The sequence below is a fragment of the Dreissena polymorpha genome, chromosome 10 (genome assembly GCF_020536995.1).
Source record: "Dreissena polymorpha isolate Duluth1 chromosome 10, UMN_Dpol_1.0, whole genome shotgun sequence".
Classification (NCBI taxonomy): domain Eukaryota; kingdom Metazoa; phylum Mollusca; class Bivalvia; order Myida; family Dreissenidae; genus Dreissena; species Dreissena polymorpha.
In genome coordinates, this window is record NC_068364.1 from 72,275,490 (window position 1) to 72,294,360 (window position 18,871).

General features: G+C 35.4%; 1 protein-coding gene across 1 annotated transcript in view; it reads right to left on the minus strand.

Annotated features, from left to right (window-relative positions):
* The window catches only part of LOC127848151 (triple functional domain protein-like), a 336,129-nt gene extending 321,224 nt beyond the window's left edge, over positions 1-14,905 (minus strand). The window contains 3 exon segments of the mRNA XM_052380451.1: positions 551-625; positions 14,508-14,576; positions 14,870-14,905. Of these exon segments, the coding sequence (XP_052236411.1) occupies positions 551-625; positions 14,508-14,574 (142 nt within the window). The 5' untranslated portion in view covers positions 14,575-14,576; positions 14,870-14,905.
* Between the last annotated feature and the right edge of the window lie 3,966 nt (positions 14,906-18,871).

Below are 18,871 nucleotides of genomic sequence, written 5' to 3' on the forward strand. Positions count from 1 at the left end.
TCAAAATGTGCAGCTCTGTGAGATACACATGCATGCCAAATATCAAGTTGTACATGTATCTTCTATAGTGAAAAAGTTATGGCCAATGTTAAAGTTTTCAGACAGACAGACGCCATATATTTGACCATGAAGGATGACCTTGACCTTCACTTTTTACGACTCAAAATGTTCACCTCCATGAGATACACATGCATGCCAAATATCAAGTTGCTACCTTCAATATTGAAAAAGTTATGGCCAATGTTAAAGTTTTTGGACATACGGACAGACGCCATATATTTGACCTCTGACCTTGAAGGATGACCTTAATCTTGACCTTTCACCACTCAAAATATGCAGCTCCATGAGATGCACATGCATGCCAAATATCAAGTCGCTATGTTCAATATTTAAAAAGTTTTGACCATTAAATTTTTCGGACGGACGGACAGACTGACATTCTGACATACTGACTGACGGACAGTTCAACTGCTATATGCCACCCTACCGGGGGCATAAAAAGATCACATAAATTTGTTTGCCCTTGGCCATGATTCTCACAACCACCTACCAGACAGGTAGGCCACCCTCTCCCGAAGAATAGGAACAATGTCAGCTGCCTTGAGTCCTTCTGTCCTGCGACCACCTGCAATAGACAAACACAGTATAGGATAGGAACAATGTCAGCTGCCTTTATGTCCTTCTGTCCTGCGACCACCTGCAATAGACAAACACAGTATAGAATAGGAACAATGTCAGCTGCCTTGAGTCCTTCTGTCCTGCAAACACCTGCAATAGACAAACACAGTATAGGATAGGAACAATGTCAGCTGCCTTGAGTCCTTCTGTCCTGCAACCACCTGCAATAGACAAACACAGTATAGGATAGGAACAATGTCAGCTGCCTTGAGTCCTTCTGTCCTGCAACCACCTGCAATAGACAAACACAGTATAGGATAGGAACAATGTCAGCTGCCTTGAGTCCTTCTGTCCTGCAACCACCTGCAATAGACAAACACAGTATAGGATAGGAACAATGTCAGCTGCCTTGAGTCCTTCTGTCCTGCAACCACCTGCAATAGACAAACACAGTATAGGATGGGAACAATGTCAGCTGCCTTGAGTCCTTCTGTCCTGCAACCACCTGCAATAAACAAACACAGTATAGGATAGGAACAATGTCAGCTGCATTGAGTCCTTCTAACACCTGCAATAGACAAACACAGCTTACTCTTCCACATTGCATATTATGACATGCTAGAAATTATTCAGGTAGGCTTAATTTACATGTACAGGCTTGTGCGCTAAATGTCGTCCAAGATTGGCCCTTGCAATATTATACTTGGGGAGGACTTATTCCGTTTTTATGGCATTTTCGTTTAAAGTCTCTGCTTAACCAAACTCTAGTTTAGGCAAAAAGTGTCGTGCCTTATTAGCCTGTGCGGAAAGTCCAGTATTCCTTGGTTCATTAAGCCAGCTCAGGGCTTCCCCTGGCTCAAAAGCCAGCTCAGGGCTTCCCCTGGCTCAAAAATTTCTCGAATCAAATTCGCCTCGCGATGGAAAAATTCTTCTAATTTTGGCAATTTTTTAGTTTTAATAAAGGAAAAGTTGTAGCCAAATAGAATTTTCTTTAGCCAGATAGGTCAATATGTAGCCATTGGCTAATTTGGTGAATGGCAGAGTAAGCCCTGGAGCTTTTCTAGCGAGTTGGTGAAGCATTCAAAATTTTCCAGTGGAATGAAATAATAAATATTTTAGAGATAACTGTTAGGTCCAATTAAGGCCAATAATTTTGTCGAAACTTAATAGACCAGAAAGTTACTTGCAATTCATCTGTAGGTCATGTAAGAAGACTCACATACCAACAATCAGCTGGATATCGGAAAGCGTTGCGTAACCCCCCCCCCCCCCCCCAGTAAACGGAATGCCAGACTGCTTAATGCCACCTTACCATGGGTCCGTCTTATCAAAGATCGTACGACATTGTTAACATACGATTGCATTTTGTAATTTAAAAATATAAGTGATTATAATTTGTATGTTTCAAATATAATGGATATTTGACAGCTTCTTTGGAAATGAATGGAAATGTTCAACAAAAGTAATTATAAATGCAACGGTTACATATTTATGGCGCTTCTAAAATTGCATCGTAAGGTGAGAATGTCGTACGATGTTTGATAAGACGGGCCCCAGGGGTATAAAAAATTAATTGGCTAAAGTTTTTCTTCATTAAATCCCGATAATTATACAAATTTCAATGTTGAACAGTACAAAACAGTACGAAACAATAATTTCTTTCCTAACCTTCCAAATATGTATAATCAGTACTTTGGAAAGAGTCCATAGCAGCTATACAACTGCCATTTTCAGCAAAAGCAATAACAGGACCGATTGTCCAAGTCAAAAATATGAATAGAGAGCTATTGATTGCAGTATATACATCAAATGTGGGAGAACCATCCAACTGGGGCTTGTTTATCTTTATAACTCATCTTTTGCTTGCTCATTATTGTAATCTCCAACATTTGGAGAGCCAGGAAATCCTCTACATGTCCTGGAGCATGGGATCAATTTATAGCATTAACCCTTATCATTCTTGGAAATTTGTTGTCTGCTAAAATGTTGTCTGCTGAATTTCTAAAATTAGCATTTTCTTCGTTTTTTTTTCAAAGAATACTATCAGAATAGCAAACAGTTTGGATCCTGATGAGACGCCACTTTCTGTGGCGTCTCATCTGGATCCAAACTGTTTGCAAAGGCCTTCAAAATTCGGTTCCAGCACTGAAAGTCTCAAGGAGTTAACATTTTTACTATCAAGATTTCCTTTGACCTTGAAGGATGACCTTGACCTTTCACTACTCAAAATGTACAGCTCCATGAGATACACATGAATGCCAAATATCAAGTTGCTATCTTGAATATTGCAAAAGTTATTGCAAATGTTAAAGTTGGGGCAAACAAACAAACACTCAAACCAACAGACAGGGCAAAAACAATATGTCCCCCACTATAGTGGTGGGGAACATAAAAATACAAAAAACAAGAGCTGTCTCCATAGGATGACATGTGCCCCCGAAAAAGCTTTGATAGAAGTTATGAGCATTTTTCGAAACCTAAACGCAGATTTCGAAACCTAAACGTGGACCCTAAGTTCAAGGTCAAAGGAGTCAAAATTTGTGTGCATATGGCAGTGCTCCAGCTAGGATTTTAAAAGGGCAGGGTGGCTTTTTTGCCAAAAGGGCACTTATGACGCGCAGAATTTTGTCAAAAGGGCACTTTCGAGTGTGCAGGCTTTTCCGGAATGCTTCCGCATGCATGTTAATTTATATGTTATTAATAATTGTTAGAATATATTATTCCCATAATAATTAAAGTTTAAACCATTTAAATGTATTGTCTACAATGAGAAATAAATTAGTTACTTGTAATGTAATAAGAGATTTATCTATAATCATATGTAAAAAAAAAAAAAAAAAAAAAAATTTTTTTTTTTTTGGGGGGGGGGGGGGGCAGGGCGGAGGTTCAGGAGGGCAGGGCGGAGGTTTGGGAGGGCAGGGCGGGAGCGCCCTCAAATTTAGGCCTAGCTGGAGCACTGATATGGTGTGCCTTGTCCAAATACACATGCATACCAAATATGAAGGTTACATCTGAAGGGACATAGAGGTTATGAGCATTTTTCGAAACCTAAACGCAAAGTGTGACGGACAGACAGACAAACAGACGGAAGGACAGTGTGATCACTATATGCCCTCCTTTGGGGGCATAAACATGTACATGTATTTACAAAGGTGTATAATTAGTATGCATTAATGTTAGATTTTGACATAATACATATTGATGATAAACGTTTTGATTGTAACAGTTGAATAATTTGTTTTGTTTAATCGTATAAGCCTTACTCCGAAAGCCATCATTCCCAAATTAATAAATTTTTAAAAGTTCACTTATTAAGTTCAGTATTTATTAACTGAGAAAGAAGTCTCAAAATCTCTATTTATCTCTTTCATCCAGATTATAATACACTGTACTTGTATTAACCCTTTCCCACTCAGAAGCAAAGTGAAAATGTCTATGTGCAAACAGCATAAAACCAGAACAGCCTGCAAGTAACTCGCAATCTGTTCAGGTTTTATGCTGTGTGCTGCTTATCAGTATCTTAAGGTTGAAAATGAAGCCTTAAAAACTTGAGTCTAGTAAGAAAGGTCTTTAATAAAAATTTTAATAAATTTAAATTTAAATTTTTTAATTTAAATTTCTAAGGGACTACAAATGCATTGAAATACGTATTTATTAAGTGATAAAGGGTTAAGAATAAATTGTGGTCACATGATCACAGAATGTTTCACCCATTATCATTCCAGCTGCAAAATTATCATTTTATACTTAGGAGGATGTGATTCCTGCATCAAAGGACCGAGTCTGAGTACATGTATTTCTGATCAAGCACTGAGTTTAAAAATACTGTCCGGTACACTTATTGTGACTTAACTTAATATTTATAGAAACAATTCAAGTGATGATTTTTTCCCAATTTGAAACTTTATTTACTTTAAATTACTAGGCAGAAAACATTTGAGGCTAAAACTTGAAATGCGTGTACAAGATATTTATACAGAGAGTTTAAGCTTATTAGAAAACATAATCAGTGCAGAATGTACGTAATCAGGATACCTGATAGGTGGATGAATGTAACCACTCAATGCAAATTAACCCGGCTTACATACAGAAATCCATACTAGAGTCCCTGCTATTTTACACTCCATAACTATTGGTGAATCTTAAGGGGTGGGGAGAATATTGTTTTAGATAAAACAATTTCAGAAAAAAATACATATCTCATTATTTTGTCATTTTAAATAATGAAATGAAATGCACAAAACCAACAAGTTCAACGTATTCCGTTTGTCAAAGACTTGCCCTTATGACCTTATTTTTGTCTCCACTTGGCCCAGATACTCTTAAACCCTTTGCATGCTGGGAAATTTGTCGTCTGCTAAAATGTCGTCTGCTGAATTTCTAAAATGAGCATTTTCTTTGATTTTTTTTTCAAAGAATAATAGCAAAATAGCAAACAGTTTGGATCCTGATGAGATGCCACGTTCTGTGGTGTCTCATCTGGATCAAAACTGTTTGCAAAGGCCTTCAAAATTTGGTTCCAGCACTGAAAGAGTTTAGACCACGGACATGCATATACATGTAGGGCAACAACAGCTTAAAATCAGGGCCATTTTTCGTGATCTGGATGTTGTATTTTATATCATCATAGTAGGAGTTTAATTTAAGTTTGTGGCAATTAAATTAGAACATGACTGTGTAATCAAGCAGACTAGAATATTTTATAGTACTAAGTACGCTAGGTTTCTATTATTGAAATAAATAACATTATAATTCACATAATTTTCAAGGTAATGAATGCATTAACTCTAGGCTAAAATTCATTTTACTCAAGTAAATGTAGCTTGAACTAATAAAAAAATTCTTTTGATAAAAGTCATTCAGACACTTATGCTTCCCTAGATACGCTGGCATTTACAGCTAAGTCACGTTCAAGTATACTTTAACATCTACAAAGTACAAACAGACACGGCTTTACAGAAAGGAAGGAGGGGGCCATATCAGTTGTATCCATGTACCATGTCTCTACCTGTACTACCCAGCATGCACCTTGCCTGGTTGCAAATCTCAAAGCAGAGTTGTCGTTCCATGCTCTCACAAACAATCTCTTCCAAAGTTCCATCACAAGAAAATCTTTCCAAATCTGACAGGATTTTATTTTTAAGTATTATTTTATGAAAAGTTGTATCATTTTATTGCTCGGCTATCATTGGTAGGTTATCACAGCTGGGATTTGATTCAGGCATTATCCAGCTATGCTGACTCCAGTCAAATCTCTGCATGGATTTTGCCTGGTTGCATACAGCTGCTTGAGAAGGGGGATCACTCTAACAAGTCCAGAATTATGAAACCAGAGTGACTGGACCAGGGCAGTCCATGAAGTATTTCATACTACTTTTTACCTTCCGCTATACCCTGTCACAAATCTCGGACTCCTCCCCCTAAAGTATGTCACACTTTCATTATTTTTAATAAACACCTCGTTAAAAATTACAGAGGGCAGTATGAATATTAATCCATGTGTTAACCTCTAATAAAAACATTATACATATATATTATATTTTAGATCCTCCTTTACACTGTACTAACTAAACAAGAGATGTGTTCATTAGAAACACAATGCCCCCTACTGCGCCGCTTTGAAATAATTTTTCTATTTATCATTTGGCAGGTATAGAAATCATCTCCCTTTAAAGCTTATTACTTCCCTTGGATTTTGTCCAATCCAACCGGGAGGGTGGGGGGGTCTGTAGACAGTCAAAAATGACCAAGTCAGACATCACTGACAACCAAGGCCTGTGGTTTATCAAAGAGATAATAGCCAGAGGTCATCATGTATCTATGAACATAAGTCCACAGGTATGTAATGAACCCTACCATACACAAATTAGTATAGGAAGGCCCCCGGAAGCTCCTGGAAAATAGCATTTTAGATGGCCTATCCTGGCTTTAAATTTGAAACAAAATTGAAGTCTAGAAATTAATATTAGAATTTAAATCATATCTTATACACCATATTGCATTTTTTATACAGCTGCAGACCATTTGTTGTTTCTTGTCTTCATAAGCTTCAAAGCTTACCTGTTACCAAAACAAATATTTAAATGTAAAAATTCAAAGAATTCAAATCAGAACCAATTGATGGAATATTTACACATATCACTATATCTATTTATAAAAACACAACGATATTGTTGGGTGAAGACACACATCACTTTATGGATTGTTGGAACACATTTCACACTACAATATAAACACACTCTGATGAGAGAAACTTGATTGATGATTAATAATGGAAAACAAATATCACTACAATTACACTTAATAGCAGCGCTTCCATTAGCTTTTAAAAGTTGGATGTCCTGACTTCCAAGCCTAAAATTTTGGACGTCCCAGACATACATTTTGAAGTCCTACTTTTATTTCAGAATTTTAATATACGTACATGTTCCAACTCTATCCATTACTCAATAATCTAGTATTATTACGATCTCTATTTTCAAAACCAAAAGAAGGCCAATATTGACGTCCGCCATTTTACGCAAGTGAATATAAAAATTGAAATGTGGGATGGGGGAATTCCCATTTAACATGCGTAAATCACGTGACGCGATTTGAGCGCATAGAGCACTGTTCATACAGTACACTCCAGGCGTTTTCCCCAAAAAACGCGCTCCCTCCGCGGGTTTTTTCTGCTAGCGAGTGTTCACGCGGCGTTGGAAGAGCGAGGTGAACTCAATAAAACGCTCGGCGTTACGCCGCGTTCGCTAATTCCCGCGGCGTGTATTACTTTAGGCTTGTCGGTAAATGCAGACACTTTCCGTTCTTATCAGTGATCGCCGCGCAACGCCGCGTTAGCAGTGTGCTACTGGGCATGCCAAAAAATAAAAACATTGTTATAATAAATTGTTTAAATACTGTAGTACATGTATAAAAAAGATAATTGTATAGAAAATTAATACGTATAAAAATTATGTTTTTTAAATTCACAGGTACGTCTACAATATGAATTAGTCTAATATAATACATTTGACAAATTAATATTTAAATCATAACACATATGACACAAGAATAAATGTTCCGTAAAATTTCCAAAGGAGAATAATAATAAGTAATCCGAAACACACTACGATTTTTAATTGTTAACACGACGTTTACAAATGCTTCCACTATACAGTCATCATGTATATTTCCCGACAAAAGCGCACGAAAATTATGCTGCAATGTACAAGGTCAAGGTACAATGTATACTCCTGCAAAGCGTGCGTGTATTGATTTTTTTTATACAAACTTTGTAGCGCAGAGAACATTGAATTTTGTTGATTTCGGTTAAAAGTTTCTTTGGTATTTATTAACGAAATTATATCGCGAATAAGTTGATATTTCCTCTAAAATAATTTCAAAGCAAACACGCCGAATCTTTATCGTTAAGGTATTTTAGTAGAGTAATTATTTTCATACTAATTGTATTGTAAACTGATTAAAGAAGACATCTGGGCGGAACTGGATTTTAAGTGTTTGACGTTATGAAAACACGCAAAGCTTGTCTACTGACCTATTTTGTAGACTGCTGTCTGCGGTGTTTTGATAAAAGGGATTAACATGTGTGAATGTCACTCTGCCGATTTGGTCCATAATTACTGGTAAATATTGTTTAGAATGTCGACGCAACAAGAATACAACTGTGAATATTAAATGCAATTATCAACTCAATAGTTACCACCTTTTAGCAATCAATGGAATAACCTACAAACAAAGAGAAAATCAATGCATTAGCGAGCAGAGAATTGACTTTGTTCCTACAATTAAAACCATTCCTTATGCATTCGTTGAACGTGTTTACTTGAGTAAGTTATGCCTTTAAACAGGAAGCGGCTTTTCTTTGATTACGTCAAACTGTCAATTCACACAGATTTGCGAGATTTTTAGGGTCCTTGGTCATTTGTATACATGTTCAGTATAGAAAATCACCTGCTAACATGAAAACTTTGGATTAAATTATATTTAAAAAAAACAATGTTGCAAACTGTGTTTATATTAATTGATAAGTATTAATTAAAATATGACGTTTTGTGTGTCGTAAATCAACGAGTTTTCTATACAACAACAACTACTTCTACAACCACGTCGGGATCGATCTATCTTGGTTGTTTTTTTTAATTGTAAATATTATACTACATGTACATGTATGTACTTGTAATAAATGTAATTTTATTTGAAAATCAGGAAGTCAAACAAAATTAAATTGATCGTTATCTCGTAAAACGCGGAGTTTCCCCCGCGTTGCCAACGCCGAGGGCCGCCGCGTCGGCTTACAGTACACTCCACGCGTTTTCCCCAATTTCCCTCCATACTCCGCGGGTTTCGACCTGGAGGGAGATTAAGAAAATCCCGCTATACGCAGCGTTTGCATGATTTTGGACGCGGCGGTTAACGATCGGCAAAACTGATAAGCCGACGCGGCGGCCCTCGGCGTTGGCAACGCGGGGGAAATTTAATTTTGTTTGACTTCCTGATTTTCAAATAAAATTACATTTATTACAAGTACATACATGACATGTACATGTAGTATAATATTTACAATTAAAAAAAACAACCAAGATAGATCGATCCCGACGTGGTTGTAGAAGTAGTTGTTATTGTATAGAAAACTCGTTGATTTACGAAACACAAAACGTCGTCTTTTAACTAATACTTACCAATGAATATATACACAGTTTGCAACATTGTTTTTATTTTGATAATTTAATCCAAAGTTTTCATGTTAGCAGGTGATTTTCTATACTGAACATGTATACAAATGACCAAGGACCCTAAAAATCTCGCAAATCTGTGTGAATTGACAGTTTGACGTAATCAAAGAAAAGCCGCTTCCTGTCTACAGGCATAACTTACTCAAGTAAACACGTTCAACGAATGCATAAGGAATGGTTTTAATTGTCGGAACAAAGTCAATTCTCTGCTCGCTAATGCATTGATTTTCTCTTTGTTTGTAGGTTATTCCATTGATTGCTAAAAGGTGGTAACTATTGGGATGATAATTGCATTTAATATTCACAGTTGTATTCTTGTTGCGTCGACATTCTAAACAATGTTTATCAGTAATTATGGCCCAAATCGGCAGAGTGACATTCACACATGTTAATCCCTTTTGTCAAAACACCGCAGACAGCTGTCTACACAATAGGTCAGTAGACAAGCTTTGCGTGTTTTCATAACGTCAAACACTTAAAATCCAGTTCCGCCCAGATGTCTTCTTTAATCAGTTTACTATACAATTAGTGTTAAAATAATTACTCTACTAAAATACCGTAACGATAAAGATTCGGCGTGTTCGATTTGAAATTATTTTAGAGGAAATATTAACTTATTCGCGATATAATTTCGTTAATAAATACCAAAGAAACTTTTAACCGAAATCAAGAAAATTCAATGTTCTCTGCGCTACAAAGTTTGTATAAAAAAAATCAATACACGCACGCTTTGCAGGAGTATACATTGTACCTTGACCTTGTACATTGCAGCATAATTTTCGCGCGCTTTTGTCTGGAAATATACATGACTGTATATTGGAAGCATTTGTAAACGTCGTGTTAACAATTAAAAATCGTAGTGTGTTTCGGATTACGAATTATTATTCTCATTTGGAAATTTTACGGAACATTTATTCTTGTGTCATATGTGTTATGATTTAAATATTAATTTGTCAAATGTATTATATAAGACTAATTCATATTGTAGACGTACCTGTGAATTAAAAAACATAATTTTTATACATATTAATTTTCTATACAATTATCTTTTTTATACATGTACTACAGTGTTTAAACAATTAATTATAACAATGTTTTTATTTTTTGGCATGCCCAGTAGCACACTGCTAACGCGGCGTTGCGCGGCGATCACTGATAAGAACGGAAAGTGTCTGCATTTACCGACTAGCCTAAAGTAATACACGCCGCGGGAATTAGCGAACGCGGCGTAACGCCGAGCGTTTTATCGAGTTCACCTCGCTCTTCCAACGCCGCGTGAACACTCGCTAGCAGAAAAAAACCCGCGGAGGGAGCGCGTTTTTGGGGGAAAACGCGTGGAGTGTACTGTATCAGTTTTGCCGATCGTTAACCGCCGCTTCCAAAATCATGCAAACGCCGCGTATAGCGGGATTTTCTTAATCTCCCTCCAGGTCGAAACCCGCGGAGTATGGAGGGAAATTGGGAAAAACGGGTGGAATTTACTGTATTTAGTAATGACGACAAATCAACGACTGAATTTAAAATGTTACATGTACCTCCTTTCAGAAAAGTTTGCAAATTTCGGAGAATAAAAATGCGTCTTTCTTTAAATTTTACGGAGAACACTTCATTCCGATTTCGCGATATAACTTGTCAGGCCATTCATGCACATAGACCAATATATATGTATAGTTAGGCAATCTCAAAACACGTTATTTAACTATTTATTGAATTATGTGTTACTGCCATTGATATAACAAACTACATTATTCAATTTTAGTTTTTTCAAATGCGTAAAATTAAACGTGTTATCCGAAATCATTTCCAGATTTTATTATTTACGGAAAGTTAAGAAAATTCTAGCAACAAATAAACATTTCTCGTGTATTTTGTGTACAAATGGAAATCATGCGAAAATTAGACTTAATGTACAACATCATGTCATTCTTCCTCGGGGAAAGCGTGGACTTAAATATTTTTTTGCTGAATAAAAACTTCGTAATATTATTGTATACAGCTTCACGTGGGGTCGGCGTGTACATGTATTCGGCTGCTTGAGCCCTGATTGGCTGATGCGCTTACCAAGAAGAATTTGATTGACAGCTGGAAAAATCAATATTGGCCACTCGCTTAGAATTTCATTGAAAACAGTACCTCTTGGGCGGAGTTAACAGTCTGAATACTATATACCCCCTTTTCTTCAAAAGGGGCCATAAAAATGAATCAGTCCAAAAAATTATTACATCATTCACAAATAAAATCTGCTACTGGAGGTTGTGCCAATTAAAGCATAAGGCGGCCCGACAAAGAAATCCAACTGGAGGGATCGATCACACATTCAGGAGATATGAATTTTAAGCTATTTGGACACAAAAAAAAATTTTTTTTTTTTTTGAAAATTATTTATGAATCATTAAATTATACTAAAATATCATTTAAACAAGGCTATTGTCAAGTAATATGGTCCCCTACTGGCTCCAAAATTTGTCAGAAATTCCACCAGTTTCAGAAATTTTTATTTTTATTTTTTTGGTTGCAATAGCAACCACAATGTTTGACGTAGGAACAAAATGAAATGACGTGCATAATGTCCATATTGCCATCTATCCATGTTGCAAGTTTCATGAAAAAAATATTAATAACTTTTAAAGTTATCGCAGGATCCAGAAAAGTGTGACAGACAGACTCAAAGACAGAAGACGGACACACAGAGCGCAAACCATAAGTCCCCTCCGGTGAAACCGGTAGGGGACAACAAGAGGGACTGAAAGGCCCAATGTCACTCACCAGAGATTCAAAGGAACTGACCTGTTCTGTGCAGCCCAAGATATCAGTAAAAAAAATGAAATGTAAATATTCATGAATAGTGAACTATTAACGTAAATTTAAGAGTGCTAACAAGCAGGGCTCCCGCTGCCGTTTGCTAGATTCGCCAATGGCGAAAATTGAGCAAATTCGACGAATAAAATAATCGTTTGGGGAAAACGTCCGGCGAACGAATTTTGTCAGGAAAAAAAATCGTTCAAAAGAAAAAATCGTTCACCAGACGTTTTCGCCAAACGATTATTATCTTGATAAATGCCATCCCAGATAGTAAACTCTTTCAGCTGTAGACTGTGCTTCAATACATCGCCTTGGTGTGAAACAAAAAAAATGTGTAACCGTTGATCTTATCAGCTTAAATAAACAATTACATCTGATTAAAGATTGCTGCCGAATACATGAATATTTTTTATATTATTAATAATATATTAAAATAACAATAATAATTTATTTTCATAATAAATATATATTAACACTTTTCAAAATGAGCTTTTTGTTTTGAAATTTAGCATATTTGATTTTGTTTATTTCAGATCACAAAGAGGCCTCACAAGCGTATTTATCATGTGCTTATTTTATGAACAAATGCTTGAGTTATGATGTATGTACATCTATAAATGGTTTGTTGTAAACTGTGTTTTATTTGTATTATAGTAATAAACATATTAAAGCTTCTTTTTTTAGTTTCTTCTTTTACACTACTGTAGCCTATACTTACAACAGGCGGTTCCGAATGCTTTGCTGAAACTTTGGCTACAGTTTCTTAAATTTGGCTACAAAAAAAATCCATTTGGCTAAAATGTTGGCTACAGAAATTTTTGGGCCTAGGGGAGCCCTGAACAAGGTTTTACTATAGTTATATAAGGATAAATTGCGGGGGATAATAATATTTCAACACACACACGCACACAAAAATATATACATGTATAAATAAAAGGGCAATGCGAGGCTTCAGAAGCTTTCAAGGGCACAGTGAGACTTCGGAAGGACATGGCCGGGCGCCCTTCCTTTAGGCCTAGCTGGAGCACTGACAAAGCAATAGATAATCACACTTAAGCTGTCAAACTCACAAGTCTACCGCTTTCACTTTTCACTATACTGTATACATGTATAACCCGTGCTTTAATTAGAGTGCGAAATTGTTGCTGTAGTCTGTGAATTTACACGCATGGAAAGCGTTTGTGTTGCAAAACTGTGTGGTGTGACTAAATATAAACATGCAACTCAGTCATACAATGTCATGTTGTATTTTAGAATGAAATATTTTTACATCGAAATTAATGCATACAATTAGAAAGTATTGACCCATTTACGACTAATACATTGCATTTCATGTATAGTTAGAGAGCCAAAAAAGAAAAATTAAATGAAAATTAATTAAACGAAGCATTTAATTTCAGAGGAAAATATAATATTTTATTTGTAAATGTGGTTTGATGGATAATTTAACAGAATGCTTGTTGATACCAATACATTAAAGATAATAATTATGCTGTTGTTCATTCTTTGTTAGTCTCACACAGTGACACAAAGCGACAGATACACTCATATGTAGAAAAAATTAGCTTATATGTGAGTTGCGTAGTATTGCTGAACTTTGGTTAAAACTTTTTTCCTTAGGGCCAACCTAGCCTAAGTAATTTCTAACAAGTTATTTGAAAATTCATTCATGTTGAATAGAGTCATGCTCAAGTGAAAGATTTAGGGGTTTGATTGTTCATCTTCTGACCTTGGAATTTCTATTAGGACCATGAAATTGGACCTTAAAACCTAGACCCTTACAAAGTATATGACGAATTTTAATTAGGTCTAATTTTAAGCTCCAAGATTTATTTTAACTGTGTCCCATTAAATAAGCCTAAGGAATAAATGGAGGAGGTTGTTTTGAGTGAATGTATTTCTAGGTTAGCTGAGTTGGTAGCTGGCTGTTATACGCCAGGCTCGAACATTGGCTAGTTAGCACAAAACACTTTGCCTCCAATGTTTAATATGCATAAAACAAACTATGAAGTAAAATCAATAGAGCATACAGTTATTACAAACTGAGCTTATCAGATGAGAAGACATCAAAGACACTGTATGCAAAATCCAATCTAGCCAATTAATTTCCAATTCCAGTTAAAAAGTTCACATCAATAAAACCTTTCAAAGTTCAGTTATTAACAAATATTATTTAACTTTGTTAAATAAATTATTGCTGCCATTTATTGGTTTAAGATACTTTTAATACCAAAATTTATTAAAAATTCATTGGAACAAATTTTGGAACCGGTGTCTTGGTACTTTCATCTAACTCAGCATCAATCCTGCAAATTAATTTCACTCGCAGACTTAATTCTCGGTCTATAAATATACCTGGGCGATAATAATATTCCACGTCCCTGTCACTCGATGAATCGCCCGACTGGTCTGTGGAACTCATAGCTAAAATATCAGAAAATGCCAAAATAATCCACAATTGAGGTACATCTTTGTTCGTTATTACTCATTCGCCTTTCTAAACATTGCTTCGGCAATTTCCGCCAGAACTTCGGTTGTTTCCGTAAATAATGAAAGCGAAAGTAGTCGAAAATCGTTTTTTTTTGCTGAAAGCAGTTTCAAATTATCTGTACCTTAAAAAAGCTCTTCGAAATACTGGATTTGATAATTATACATGCGGATATTAAGTATATAGAGGCGCTATGCAAATAAGAACAGAAAAAAATATATATTAAAACCCGTAATAGATGGCGCTTTCTCTACATCATTATCGAAATATTTTCATTGGTTCATTTTGAAAGGGATTATTTGTTGCAGGTTACATACGACCACAATTTATAATGTTCGCGCTGGCACAGAACTCGCTACCGTTATGCCTTAAACATAAAAGAAAACATAATTGCAAAAGCACATAGTTGTCCTTAATTGAAAAAATAAAAGACAATGTAATCTTTACTTAACCTTAAGTTAATATAAAATTGGATACACGTAAATCAACGTAGATTTCTTATTTCTACAGACGTAAATCAACGTAGATTTCCCCTTTCTACAGTAGAACGTAAAGCGAATGAAATTCGCAAGTGGCACCAAAAACATGACGTATTTGCTAAAACAACCCCTTCAGTGTTCGTAGACTCACACTCCCAACGTTTACAATAGGGGAATAATTACGCCTCAACTTACCGAAAATGTAAGATTTACACAGGCACATAGGGAAAAAAAATTTTTTTCCACAAACAACTCCAAAACAGGTAAGTAGGTCTGTCGGTCGGTTTTGTGGCGACAAACAACGTTCGTATGCCATAATTACAAAAAAAACATTGGCGTTAAAATTACTTTGAAATATTGTTAAATACTAGCACGTGCAGTAAATTTCATAATTCTTTATTATACCAGCATTGACATCAAAATACCTGAAACGACAGAAGGATAATTTATTGATTGAAGCAATTACCGGGTAACCTGTGTTAATCACTTCGTGTGTTTTGTGGATACCACTACTCAAAGTGTTATTATATATCGTTACAAAGTGGAAACTCTTGAGATTTTATAATTTTCATTGAAAGTACAATGTACGCATTGCCAAAATACGACTAACGTGTATATGTATAATCAATGCTACCCTAACAAAGTACCGAGTTCCTCGTTTTTAATCGCTCCGCCGGAGCGCTTAATAACAGAGTCTCTCGGTGAAATCTTATGAAATGTTTTTCCACATTTTCGTTTAATATAATAATGGAAGCATAATCACTTGTTCATGATGTATCTGTTATTACATACAGTAGCAGCAGCAGAAACAGCAGCAGCAGCAATAATTGTCACTTATTAGAGCCACGTGAGGACACTTTATCGAGTTATTTTTGTCATGCTTGCATTTGTCGCCTCTTGCGTCGTTTCTACTTTGTTAATCCGCAACCACAGTTTTCGTTTCAGAAACCGCTTAGTTGCTCTAACCGCGCAGATACCGTCGTTAGGTCGGTGGACTGCACAGGCTAATCTGGGACGACACTTTACGCACATGCATTATGCCCAATTTTCTCAGAACGCGACTCACATTTTTAGTGCCACCTTACTTTACAGTGATTGCCGCTATGTAAGCCTTTCAAGTGTGATAATAATGCGTAAACACTATGTCGGGTGTAATGACGAACACTTACTGCATATAATGTAATTATGTCGGCCATTCAAAATCAAATTTTAAACATAACAACAGTCTTGAGATTAAATAATTTGTTCACATAACTTGTCGAAAGTTTAAAGCATACAGAGATGCTGTTGCACACACACTAATCAGTTCCCTAGGTCAAAGGTCAAACTCGTAATTAAATGGCTAATATAAGACATATTTTAGCTGCTATTTTAAGTATGTATGGATTGACAATTATATAATAAACGCGTATTTTTAGCAAATAGACGCAAAGTATACGCGACCCGATAATATTATGTGATCGTGCAAATGTATATATGCATCCGTAATTGATACAGCTTTGTCTTTGAGCGACCATTTAATGTGCACCCTAAGTGTACAAATTCCTATCAGTCACTTGAAATTTGTACGCGAGGCGTATGGATGTATAAACTTGCTGATTTTGTTCGTTATAAGTCCTTTATAAGAAATTGTGACTTGGAATTATTGTTCTTATCAAACGTGCCTATATATTCAGAACTCGCAAAAAGCCAACTAAATCGGTACTAATTGGACCTTCTGATCAACTAACGATGACTTCAGAACTAAGGCATGCAATTCGGCTAAGGGATCGACTGCATAAAACATACGAACGATCTCAACTTAATGAATATTTATGTTATTTCAAAACCTACGAAACAAGGTTAACACAAGTCCAACTTATTATTTATTTTTTTTTAAATGTTTAACTCATTATAAAACATTTACACGCATCTGTATGTCTCAATGGGAATTAATAAAATGTTATTCCGACTTATTTCCGACACTTTTTTTTCGTTAATATCGATTTTAAACGTTGATAATATTTTATTGCCCTAATCAAATACTCCCAATAGCACACGTATTGCGCAAATTTTAATATACGCTTTAGAAGTGTCTGTTGAATTAAATATGTATCTAAAAATTTTGCAAAGCATCTGCTTGCGCTACCATTAGCAATTGTATATCAAAATCTACTGCAAAACAAGTATGTGTGGTTTTATATGTTATGTTTAATATGGCTTTCATTCTACGCATGCTCACGTCATTGTGGCAGAAAGCATGTGTAATTCCCATATTTAAAATAAGAGATATGTTTGACAACAGTTACTATCGCTCAGTATCCTTACTCGCATGCGTCGGTTAAGTATTGCAAAAATGCTTTTTTTTTAAACATTTCTAAAACTAAATGTTACCCAATGATTTTCCATCAGTCTATATCTGGTTTCCTTCCAGGTCGTAGGACTTTACCAATTTTTAAAAATGTACTATGTAAACAGTTTGTTTGTGAAAATCCTAATAAGAAAACGATACTTGCCTGGTGTATTTGGATACTAGTATTAATAAAGCATTTGAGACGTTTACACAGTGATCGTATTAATTAAATAAAACATGATGGTAAATTTCACTTGGTTCCACAAAGGGTCGGTCGTATATCAAACTATAATCTACGAAACCAATGCGATTTAATCTTCCTCTATTGAAATGAAGTTCATATAATGTCTCCTTTTTCCCATCAACGAGTCGGTTGTGAAATGCCCAGAACGAACACATCCGCGAAGCATACAGTATCCTAATTTTAAGATGCCTTTTACTTTGGAGGCCCAAAACACTTGGAGCAAGCCACAGGTGGTTAGCGTGTGGCTATGATATTAATTAGTTAAAACATCATTTTTGAATGATAATTAATCATATTATAACGAAAAATTAACTTTTCTGAAAAAAAATTCACTATCAAATATATATATATTTGATAGTGAATTTTTTTTCCATAAAATTTAATGTTTTGTTATAATATGATTATTTATCATTAAAAATGATGTTTTAACTAATTAATATCATAGCCACACGCTAACCACCTGTGGAGCAAGCAAGTGCAGCAAGTATTCAAATAATTTTCTTATATTTTCGATACAATCAGAGGCAAGCAAAAAGAGTAGAAGAAAAAACAAATATTTCGTCCGTATGAACAGAAAACTATTGCAAACACATTCCAAGCTATATATAGTGCCAAAAATTACCTCTTAAAAAAATATAGATCTAGCGTAGCTTGTCCTTGACTGGTGTAAGTGATTGTTACATAGTATGAATGACGTGTGTTAATGTTTTATTACATAGTCACTCGTGAATTATCAATACAGGAAAAATATAGGTCTGCAACCAGTTATGTTATTCTGTCAGCGTTAAAGGGACCTTTTCACGTTTTGGTAAATTGACAAAATTAAAAAAAGTTGTTTCAGATTCGCACATTTTCGTTTTAGTTATGATATTTGTGAGGAAACAGTAATACTGAACATTTACCATGCTCTAAAATACCCATTATCTGCATCTTTGACGATTTAAAAATCTAAAAAAATTGTTAAGCGTTGCGACGCTAAACGACTGAATAATTTGGAGAGTTCTGTTGTTGTCGTTGTATTTTGTGATACTACAAGGATTGGTTATATAAATTATAAAATACATCACTCATTGTATGAGCACAGATGGCCGAATGATCTATACAGTGGACCTTTATTCCATGACTCCAGGGGTCAGTGGATCGAGCCAAGTTGAGGGTTACATTTTTTTCGTTTTT